An 11,748-nucleotide genomic window follows, 5' to 3' on the forward strand; every position below is an offset into this window, starting at 1 on the left:
GCACTCAGACACACTGCAGACATTTGCAAAGCCCATTGTCAAACAACATCCCCCAGATATCAGATAAAGACAAATAAAACTTCAAACTCATTGTGATTCCTTCAGAACGGACCCCAAAGTGAATCAGTTGTTCTCTGGCCCAAATCTCTTCCTTCCACCCAATTTATCAGAAATGATCTTGTTGACAAAAAACAGTGTTCACATGAAGAATGCCAGATATTGTCAAATAAATGGAAATTGGCCAATCAAATATCTAAATGCCAGACACAGAAGTGGTTAGATAGATAAACATTAACTCCACAGCTGCAAGAGAACAGGAACATCTTGTTTTTTAATAAACACCACACCAACAATATTACGAAGGTGGTGTTAAGGGATGTGAAAGTCTTGCCCCGAGTATAAGTGAGGAAGATTACGCAGCTGTTGCCACTCTGCTCTGCAACCTCACTGTGTTTGTGAGCTCAGACACTTGTGCGATAATCAGGATGATGAAACTCCTACCCAGACTCTCTATTGGTGAGTAACAAGTACTTCATGTGAAAAAGATATTCATAATGTTGCAGTTTTTTCTACAGATTTGGTTTTTAATTATGAAATTCACATACATAATCAAAATGGAAACCTTAGGACCATGAGTGTGTCCAGTGGTAAATGTCTAAAGATGCCTTCGTTTTCCTATAGGTGTGAACCAATATAGATACATTCATTGGATATAATGCACTCAGGAAGGACAGACACATACCTTCTCAGAATCAAAGTGAACATATCCAAGCACTTGATTGTAATTCATGTACGACAACTTACTTACTTACCATCAATAAGCAGTAATTAGGAGCTTATTAAGGGAAAACTGTTAATCAATGGAGTAGTTGCAGAATAAGGTCATTAAGAATAAGGCATTAATAAGTGCTTTATAATGACTAATAAAGAGCCAATATGCCTCTAATATCCATGCTAATAAGCAAATAGTTGATATGTGTTCCCTAATATAAAGTGTTACCTAAACATCATGTACACATTAGTGGAAATCCCTCTTTACAGATCTGTTATAAACATCGAGGATAGATGTCTACAATCAGCACCCGTCTAAAACCTCTCATGATTACAGACGTGCCAAAAATAAAAAGGAAATGTGTAACACATTCTGATCCTCTCTGCTATTTGAGGGGGAATTCAAATCTTACACTTACCATACACAGTACGACTTACAATCCAATTTTTTCTACAACTCTCCTTCACATACAGATACAATTTTTATAAAATTAAGAATTTACTCTTGACAGAGAAAAACTGGTAATTATAAGTTTGTTACTGTGCAAGACTAATGGGAAAAATGAAGAAAACAAGTGGGCGTTTCACAGAAAGAAAATGTTTTACACATTATAAAACCGAAAACCACCACCCTGTTGTAGAGTGTAGTTTCAGTTCCTCCATTGTGGGAGGTCTGACGCTCCATCAGCTGGGTTTGGATGTGTTTTTTTTTTTTTTCATGACTTGAATTCCAAAATATATGTATTTAGAGAAATAAAATAAATAAATACGCTAATAAATCATGTTAATGTAAATCAGGGTCTGCATTCACTCTATTTTCTCTCCTAGTCTGCTTTCTCTTGACCTCATCTTCACCTGCTGCAGGTCAGTCCATTCTCCTGTATACATGATACATATAACACCTGTACTTTTACATGCATGTTCTGTTAAGATATGATGTTTGTTACAGGGCTGATCAGATTAGCTGGTTCTGGATCCACTCGGTGCTCTGGAAGAGTTGAAATCTATCACAACAACACCTGGGGAACGGTCTGCGATGACACATGGGGCCTAGAGGAGGCACAGGTGGTTTGCAGACAGTTGGACTGTGGTACGGCAGTGAGTGCACCTCAGAATGCTTACTTTGACGATGGAGATGGATCTATTTGGCTCGATGATGTGACCTGTTTGGGAAGTGAAGATTCTTTGACCGACTGTCAGCACACACCATTTGGGCAACATGACTGTTCACACAGTGAGGATGCTGGGGTCATCTGCTCAGGTATACATGCATACATGAATAAATGATATATATATGGTTAGGATAGTTGCAACATCAATAGGCTGTATGGAATAAAGTGTAGGCACATCCAGTTTATGAGCAAACATGAGCTGTGCAAGTGTATAAATAAAGTAAAATGCTAAATCGTTGATACTGGTAATTATAAGTTTGTTACTGTGCAAGACTACCGGGTAAAAGGTAGTAACAAGTGGGCGTTTCAGATAAAGAATACGTTTTACATATTATAAAACCTAGAACTACCACCCTGTTGTACATTGTAGTTTCAGTTCCTCCGGGTGTTCCTGATATATTCTATGTGCAAAAATATGACGTCACTGTGACCTTGACCTTTGACCACTGATTTCAAATCAGTCCATGTTTGAGTCCAAGTGATAACTAGTCTAAATTTGAAGAAATTCAGGCAGACTTGAGATATCATGTTCAAAAGGCCAAAAACACCTTATGTGAGATCACCGTGAACTTGACCAGTGACCACCCAAATGTAATCAGGTAATCTGTGAATCTAAGTGATATGATGTTTGTTACAGGGCTGATCAGATTAGCTGGTTCTGGATCCACTCGGTGCTCTGGAAGAGTTGAAATCTATCACAACAACGCCTGGGGAACGGTCTGCGATGACACATGGGGCCTAGAGGAGGCACAGGTGGTTTGCAGACAGTTGGACTGTGGTACGGCAGTGAGTGCACCTCAGAGAGCTTACTTTGACAAAGGAGATGGATCTATTTGGCTCGATGATGTGACCTGTTTGGGAATTGAAGATTCTTTGACCGACTGTCAGCACACACCATTTGGGCAACATGACTGTTCACACAGTGAGGATGCTGGGGTCATCTGCTCAGGTGAGAAGAGAATTTAAATTATTGATCATCTCTCCCCCTGATTCTGTCAGACTCTCTGTTAGACTCTCTGTTACTGGTAACAAAAGCTACTGAACCTTATTTTTAATTTCAAATAAATGATCAAAGTAAATATTTTACAAATAGAGCATACTAGAAAGACTAGAGAGAGTGAATATCTTTGCTTTTGGTTGATTTATATATTTGTTATATGGGGAATACAAAATCCAAAAGCAGAAACAAATCTGAAAGCAGATGTTTCAAGCATGAACAGGGACAGTGTGAGTGCAAGGAGAAGAACTGGAGCTGGAGCACAAGAATTTGTCCAAGCAACAAAATATCTGAGTGCAAGTGCACAGTTTGAGCACAAGCAGGGGCTGTTTGAGTGAGATTGTAGGGTTTTGTGTGTATGCATTACAAAATCTAAATGTGACATCAATAAGTCCTGCTCTCAAACGAATCAACAAACTATTGTTGGAATTTTCTTTCACATTTTTATGAAGCAATGTAGTTGAAAGAAGAGGCTGTTTGGATTTCAAGGTTGTTTTGACGTTACCTGTCTGTTTGTTGCTTTATTTTTTTATGCAAGAACTACTACAGCTATTTCCACCAAACTTGCAGGATGAATTGGGCCTGGGAAGAACTCATGATATCCAGTTTTTTATTGTTCTTTTATATTTCTAAGAACTAAACAACCATGGGATGTTTGCCGGTGGCAGAGTTATGTGCTCTACTGAGTGCCATTCTACTTTATCAAGCAATTTGTCATTATTTATATCTGATCCAATGTTTTTAGCCAAAATCAGACCACATCATATTTTATTCTTCAGTTCTGCCAAAACTGCACATTTTCCTTGAAAGGTACAGTAGGTAACAGCAACAACAAACTTTTTGTAAGTTAGTTAAATCTGTAATTATGATCTGATAACAGTACATGAGACAGATAATATTAGATAAAAAATGTATCTGACTCCTCTGGCTCCACCTACAGCTTGTACTGCAATTTGGAAGAATCCAAAGTTCTCACTTCTTAACCGCCAATCAGCACCAGAAGGAGTGTCACTAACTGCTCAGCCACACCGTTGTTTAATTTGAAAGTTGTGAAGTGGGTTGATGTTTGTTCTGACTTAAGAAGTCTGTGCTTACACAGCTAAGTGTTGCTGTGTTGGTTTAGCATTAACCACAAGTTGGCTTCGCAGGCCCGCTCAGCAGTTCTCATGTTACTGTAGTGAAGTGGGCTATGGTTAGCTTGTCATGACTGTTACTGGTGGTTAGCATCATGTTATCGCATTTGCAAAGTTGCTGCAAATGTCATGACAGTCTCTCTGTTGTTTTTCTGGTTGCTGTGGTTACTGTCCTGTGCTGGTACTGCAGCAGGGAAGGGCTTTGCAGACAGTTTCCCAGCGAAAACGGGAAGTCACGCCTCTTTTTTGAAATCCTACTGACTGCAGCTTTAACTCAGAAGGAAAGTTTCGCACGATATTCCTGTTTGCAGTTCTTTTCAGAAAAGCAAAGATTTATACACATATGTGCTTAACAATCATTGGCATTAGTGATTTATAAATCCAAGCAAAATAAATTGTGACATTGTGTTCTTCCTTCTGTAACTAGTGTCCCTGCAGCAGCCCAGCATCTCCCTGACATCTGCTGATGGTGGACTGCACTGGAGTCCTGAAGCTGCAGAGATCACAAAGGGTCACAGCTTTGTCATCACCTGCTCGATTTCCCCCCAATTCCCTGAAGGTGTTTTCTCTCTCTTCTTCTGTGGCTTCAACACCACTGACACCAAGCCTGTAGTCAACCACTCAGCCTCCTTTGAGTTCCCCGTAGCTGAGTATGAACATCAGGGCAACTACAGCTGTGTCTATGAGGTCATACTGTCCTCCAGGACATTTTCTGCAGTGACCACATCGATTAGGGTCATCATTACATGTAAGTAGGCTCAAATAAAGTGAACAGTTGATGCATCTATTTTCTGCTGGTTTTATGGACAGATTTGTGTCTGATGATATAAGATTCTATTATACTGCATGTAAAATGTTTGGCATATGCATTAGGTGAAATGCTGGTTCCTCATGAACCAACTATCTGTAACAGCACAACCACACACACAAACACACACACAAACACTCTTGCACCCATTGTGATCCTCCAAGATTCTAAGGAGCAGTTTGTTGTCAAGGTTGATGCTTCTGATGAAGAGTTAGGGACTGTATTCCTCAGTGCTCTGCAATCTACCAAAAAGTCCACACATGTACATTCTTCCCCTGCAACCTACGGTATCTCCAACAGCATGCAATCACTACAACCAGGTACTGCTTGCTAGTCGGTAGTGCTTGAGTTTTTATTTGCAATAGACTATATGTACTCAATTCTGTCTCCCTTCGATTCAACCGAGGTTCCCTGTGTAAAACAACATCACAACTCCTAAGAGATGACATTTCCAATTAATACAGAGGGAACATTTAACCATCACTTACTTATGGGAGGTAACAAAAACAAAGATATGATTGTAAATTAAACAAAAAAACTGGAATGTCGTCACTTTTGAGTGTCCCCGAGAAACACTTCTATTGTGTTGTGAGTATTTGCTGTGCAATTTCTATTTTCCGAGCATCTGTTGTCAAATTGATGAAAATGTTTGCTTCGTTGGCAGGTGTGTCTATTTGCATGTGCAGTTCTTAAAGAAAAACATGCAGGACTGTACGTTTAATAGGGAAAATAAATATACAGAAAAGGACATGTCACAGTAAAGTTTTTCTCTCCTAGTTTCTTTGTTGTGGCTGGTCTCCTCGGTAGCTGCTGGGAGCCTGGTACTGCTCCTGCTGGTTCTGGTGGTGATCTGTCTGGTCCGCAAGAGAAGACAGCAAGCGGTGGCGTCTGGAGTCCTTCAATGTCTGTGCTCCCCAGGACACACTTCACATTATGTGAAACTGTTGCCTGTTTTCAAGACACTTAAATATCTTTGTTTCTGTGTTCTTGACTGCTGTCATTTGTAGTTCATGGCATATCCTCTTTTCCTGCTCATGTTCCAGTGTCTGTCAGGAATCTCAATGAAGACCTTGAGGATGATGAGGAGCGGCACTATGAGAACTTTGAACAAGCGAAGTACAAGAAGAGGCAGAAGGTGCAAGCAAGCGGACTGGTGGATGGAAAGAGTAAATATCTTTGCTTTTGGTTCATTTATATATTTGTTATATGAGGAAGACAAAATCCAAGAGCAGAGCATCCAAGAGCCTTTTGATGAGGCAATGGAGTTGCAGGAAAGTGTAGTTTGGATTTCAAGGTTCTTTTGACAAGGTTACCTGTCTGATTGTTGGTTTAATTTATATGCAAGAACTACTTCATCTATTTCCAGCAAACTTGCAGGATGAATTCGGCGCGGGAAGAACTCATGACTGTTAAGGGCCAGGCTTGGACACAGAGGCAGAGGCTGAGACAGGTTTAAAGTCACTGAGGTTTATTGGAAAAGTCCAATAGCTTAAGCAGGCAGGTAGACAGACAGGTAAGCAGGCAGGCAGGACTCTGGAGCTGGAGTCGGGGCTGTAATCCAGCTGCTGGTCCTGAGCAGGAAGACAGGAAAGGTTAGGATGCGGGATCAACAGGACGTTTACAGAATCTAAATAGTTACAAAAGCAGCAGCTATAACTAACTTGAACTGAGTCTATAGTCCGGCGCAGACTGAGAGCAGTAGTGGAGCTTATATAGGCCAGGTCTCGTAATCCAGGTCTTATTCCGGCAACAGACGGTGCAGGCTGCTACGAATGAGCGAGTATCCGTGTCCATGGTCGACCACCAGAAGCGTCGCTTGAGGAATGAGATAGTACGGTGGATCCTCGGATGACAGGTAAGGCGGGAGGAGTGTGCCCACTGCAGTACCTGAGAGCGGACAAAGTATAGGACAAAGAGACAGTTAGGAGGTCCAGTACCTGGATCGGGCTGGGTGGTCTGAGCCTGACGGACCGTGGCTTCGACCTCCCAGGTGAGAGCAGCGAGGATGCAGGACTGAGGGACGATAGTCTCTGGTTCCGCGTGGAGCTCCTCCACCGTGAACTGGCGGGACAGGGCGTCCGGCTTCACATTCCTGGACCCTGGACGATATGTCAGTGTGAAATTGAATCTACCCAGGAACAGGGCCCACCTTGCCTGACGAGAGTTAAGCCGCTTGGCTGTCTGGATATAGGCAAGGTTCCTGTGGTCTGTCCAGACAATGAAGGGGTGCTCCGCACCTTCGAGCCAGTGTCGCCACTCCTCTAATGCCAACACCACAGCAAGTAGCTCTCGATTGCCAACATCATAGTTCCTCTCTGGGGGATCAAGCTTGTGGGAGAAGAAAGCACAAGGATGCATCTTGTTATCTAGGGGAGAGCGTTGGGATAGTATAGCACCTACCCCAGTCTCAGACGCATCCGTCTCCACAACAAACTGAAGTGATCGGTCAGGGTAGACGAGGATGGGAGAGGAGATGAACAGGCACTTGAGGTTGGAGAAGGCTGCCTCGGCCTCAGGAGTCGAGCGGAATGGAACTGAGGAAGCGCTGTCAGAGGAGCTGCCATGGTGCTGTAGTTCCTCACAAACCTCCTATAGAAGTTGGCAAAGCCGCTGAAGCGCTGCAGCTGCTTGTGATTGGTAGGAGTTGGCCAGTCCGCGACAGCAGAGACCTTGGCAGGATCCATCCGGAGCTCCCCCTGAGAGATGACGAAACCAAGAAAGGAAGTAGTGGTGGCATGAAACTCACATTTCTCGGTCTCGACAAATAGCTTGTTCTCCAGGAGTCGCTGCAACACTGTGCGAACATGCTCCTGATGATCCTGAAGAGAGCGGGAGTAGATAAGAATATCATCCAAGTAAACAAAAACAAAACGTCACGGAGCACATCATTTACTAGGGCTTGGAAGACTGCTGGGGCATTTGAGAGACCAAAAGGCATAACTAGGTATTCGAAATGACCTAACGGGGTATTGAAAGCGGTCTTCCATTCATCCCCCTTCCTGATGTGCACCAGATGGTAGGCGTTGCGCAGGTCCAGGGTGGTGAAGATGGAGGCTCCTTGAAGAGGGACAAAGGCAGAGTCAATGAGAGGCAGAGGATACTTGTTTTTTACTGTGATGTTGTTGAGCCCTCTATAGTCAACACAAGGTCTTAAGGTGCCATCCTTCTTCCCGACAAAGAAAAATCCAGCACCCACTGGAGAGGATGATGGACGTATGATCCCAGCCGTCAGGGACTCCTGAATGTACTTCTCCATGACCAGCTGCTCTGGACGATTAAGTTTGTACAGTCGGCTGCTGGGATGAGGGGCCCCAGGCAGAAGCTCAATGGCACAGTCATACGGCCGATGAGGAGGAAGAGAGAGAGCCTGCTCCTTGCTGAAGACTGGGGCGAGGTCATGGTAAACTTGGGGAACCGAGGACAGGTCCGGGGGCCCTGCTACAGGCGGTGGCTCAGATGTGGGACTTTGGGTAGAACGGAGACAGTGAGAGTGGCAATATGGACTCCAGGAACGGATCTTTCCTGTAGTCCAATCAAAATGTGGGTTGTGGAGTTTCAGCCAGGGAAATCCCAGGAGTAGGGGAACGTGAGGAGAGTCAATAATATGAAAACGGATCTTCTCCTGGTGATTTCCAGATAGATGTAAGGGTATGGGGATGGTTCTACGGTCAACCCTGGCCAGTAACATACCATTTAGGGCCTTGGTATCCAGTGGAACATCGAGGAGCTCCGTTTCGATGCCCAACTGCTGACAAACCCTACTATCAATGAAACTCTCATCAGCCCCTGAATCAATTAGAGCCGTGAATGGGAATGCCCTCCCTCGCCACAAGAGGGAGGCATCGAGCTGCGGACGGTCAGGGGGAGAGGGACTCACAACGCGACTCGACAGTAACTCCCATTACTGCAGAGCCGGACCTTTTACCGGGCGGATGGGGCAGTTAGCAATTAAATGACCAGCTCGGCCACAGTACAGGCAGGACTGGGTCTTCATTCTGCGGTTCTTCTCCCCAGAGGACAGACGGAGGCCGTCTATTTGCATGGGCTCTGGTTCGGAAATCTCCGGCATTTATCGGCGGAACCCTAGGGAAGTCAGCTGTTCAGAGCGACAGTAATCCGGGGAAACAGCGGAGTCAGCACGCCACAGCAGGAGTTGATCGCTGGTTTTAATGGCGAGTTGAATTGCCTCATTCATCGTTTTGAACTCTCCCCGGAGTGCAATCTCCCTCCCAATGTCCTGGTTTAAGCCATTCTGGAACGCCATGATCAGTGCGGCCTCGTTCAAGCCCGACTCCACCGCCAAACCTTGGAAGTGAATCACAAACTCCCGGACTGTCAGACCTCCCTGGCGGATCCTTGAGAGCTGCTGCCCGGCTTGCTGGCCCCATATCGGGTGATCAAACATCCGCTTGAGCTCAGTAGCAAAGGCATCGGCAGACACAGCCAGCGGAGAGTTTTGCTCGAAGAGGGCATTATATAAGCTGAGCGGACGGCCCTCTAATAAGTTAACCAGGTAAGCGATCTTAGCATTATCACTAGCATATCTAATGGGCTGTGCATTGAAGGCTAATTGGCATTGGGTGAGAAACTGGCGACAGGTGTTGGGATCACCAGAGTACTTATCTGGTGGAGGAATCCGGGGTTCCAGGGCAGCAGAGGCAGGTTGTGCGGCTGGAGGGGCTTGTTGAACTGGAGCAGAGACCTGAGCGGCGGGGGCAGGATCCGTGTCCAGCCGAACGATGAGAGCAGACAGGGTTTATTAGAAAAGTCCAATAGCTTAAGCAGGCAGGTAGACAGACAGGTAAGCAGGCAGGCAGGCAGGCAGTTACAAATAGCAACAGCTATAACTAACTTAAACTGACTCTATAGTCCGGCGCAGACTGAGAGCAGTAGTGGAGCTTATATAGGCAGCTGGTCAATCAAGGCCCCAACTCCAGCACACCAGGTTCACATCAGTAATCAGCCACACACCTACACACCAACAGAGAGATAGAGAGAGGGAGAAAGAGAGAGCTAGTAGGCAGGTGAGGAGGAGGGCATGACAATGACATCCAGTTTTGAATCATTCTTTTATATTTATCCTATAAGAACTAAACAATTATGGGATTGTTTAGCGGTGGCTGAGTTATGCGCTCTACTGAGTGCCATTCTACTTTATCAAGCAATTCAAAAGATCAATTTGTTGTTTTTGATATCTGATCCAGTATTTTGGGCCAAAATCCGACCACTTCTAATCCACATCATATTATTATTTTATTCTTTGGTTCTGCCAGCACACATTTACGACACACTTAAATATCTATGTATCTGTGTTCCCGACAGCAAATAGCCATGTGATTTCTAGTTAGCTCTCATATTCATGGCAGATCCTCTTTCCCTGCTCATGTTCCAGTGTCTGTCAGGAATCTCAATGAAGACCTTGAGGATGATGAGGAGCAGCACTATGAGAACTTTGAACAAGCGAGGTACAAGAAGAGGCAGAAGGTGCGAGCAAGAGGCCTGGTGGATAAAGATCATGATGACTATGAGAGAAAAGAACGTGTGCAACGCGGTTGTGTGCAAAGCCAAGTCACCAGTGCTGCGTACCACTGTAAAAATTTAAACCAGCTCTTTACTGAAGACTCTCTGGACATTTATGGTGAAAAGGAAGATGTTTATCAGAACATTTCATTTTCTACTGCTGTACAAAAGCACAGGGAATAATAAACCCACAAACAGTATTATGTATTTCAAATTAATGTAATGTGCTCGTCCTGAGCAGGTTTATTTCGGTCACAGTTCAAAGGCAGCAAATTCAACTGATTTTTGAGTGTGCCATCAATGGGCAATATAGTGCCACAATGCACAATGTGTGTAAGAAACCTTTCCAGAAAAATCTTTAAAATATAGAAGAGGATAGAATCTTTGAATAAGCATTTTTTATTTGTCTTAGCAAAGTTTAACTGGTAACTATTTATTATACAACATTGCACCTATCAAATAACTTCCTGATTCCAAAAATCTATAAGAAAAACACATTGATATTTTTTCTATTCATAATCTACAACATAAAATGATTATACCATTGAATAAGTCCAGTTGCCTTTTATTATATTTCTAGCATTTCTAGCTTGTGTGTGTGCCTGTTTGTGAGCATGTGTGTTGAGACGGTAGATTTCTGTGCCCTGTATTTGAGTCTCTCTGGGGTTTGTATGTGTGTATCTCTGAAGAATAAAAATATAAAAATCACTTAACATAATTTGTACAATGTGTTCCGTGATGATCATGATAGAGACCACAAGCCAAAAGGTGTTGAACTGACAATAAAGTTGTTCTTCATACTACTAGTGCTGCTGGAATGTTGATCTCTACATCTTCAAGAACCTCACACAAGTCCAGTTGACCTTTTGTAGACGTAGGATTTAGAAATTCCACGAGCTAGATGACAGCCATTACATACCCCAGATGATGATATCTGACTTCAAAGGGATAGTTCATTGAAATATGAAAGTTGACTAATTATCTACTCAGCACTATGCTGATGGAGGGGTGGGTGAAGTGTCTGAGTCCACAAAACACTTTTGGAGTTTCAGGGGTAAACAACGTTGCAGCGAAATCCAATTGAAGTCACTGGGGATTACTTCTTCAAACATAAAAAAACTGGAAAAATAACATAAAATGCATCCCTACGTCCGTAAGCCCTGACATTCAAATTCGACTCAAAATGGTGTCATTTACACCATGTTTTAACCGGAAGTAACAGTGCTACCGTGCACCCTGCGCGTGCCCTTGGGCGAGAGCTTGTGCATTCTGTGAGTACGAATGTGACCGCAGCTCCAGAGGAGGATATCAGACATGATGTAAATTATGTTGTTTAGAGTCAAATTT

The 11,748-nt window shown here is 43.6% G+C and overlaps 1 protein-coding gene across 1 annotated transcript; it reads left to right on the forward strand.

Annotated features, from left to right (window-relative positions):
• Positions 1 to 342: 342 nt before the first annotated feature.
• LOC109640444 (scavenger receptor cysteine-rich domain-containing protein DMBT1) lies at positions 343 to 11,207 on the forward strand. The gene is made up of 8 exons (XM_069524567.1): positions 343 to 516; positions 1,600 to 1,635; positions 1,721 to 2,032; positions 2,581 to 2,892; positions 4,501 to 4,821; positions 5,659 to 5,784; positions 5,925 to 6,047; positions 10,274 to 11,207. Exons 1-8 carry the CDS (start codon positions 486 to 488, stop codon positions 10,582 to 10,584), a joined length of 1,572 nt encoding a protein of 523 aa, XP_069380668.1. The 5' UTR covers positions 343 to 485; the 3' UTR covers positions 10,585 to 11,207.
• Positions 11,208 to 11,748: the final 541 nt, after the last annotated feature.

The sequence above is a fragment of the Paralichthys olivaceus genome, chromosome 5 (genome assembly GCF_024713975.1).
Source record: "Paralichthys olivaceus isolate ysfri-2021 chromosome 5, ASM2471397v2, whole genome shotgun sequence".
Classification (NCBI taxonomy): domain Eukaryota; kingdom Metazoa; phylum Chordata; class Actinopteri; order Pleuronectiformes; family Paralichthyidae; genus Paralichthys; species Paralichthys olivaceus.

Excerpts from the sequence above, each read along its gene's own strand:
- LOC109640444 (XM_069524567.1), top strand. The coding sequence starts at position 486 with ATGATGAAACTCCTACCCAGACTCTCTATTG. Across the intron at positions 517-1,599 it reads CCTACCCAGACTCTCTATTG|TCTGCTTTCTCTTGACCTCA; the intron begins GTGAGTAACAAG and ends TTTCTCTCCTAG. Across the intron at positions 5,785-5,924 it reads GGCGTCTGGAGTCCTTCAAT|TGTCTGTCAGGAATCTCAAT; the intron begins GTCTGTGCTCCC and ends CTCATGTTCCAG.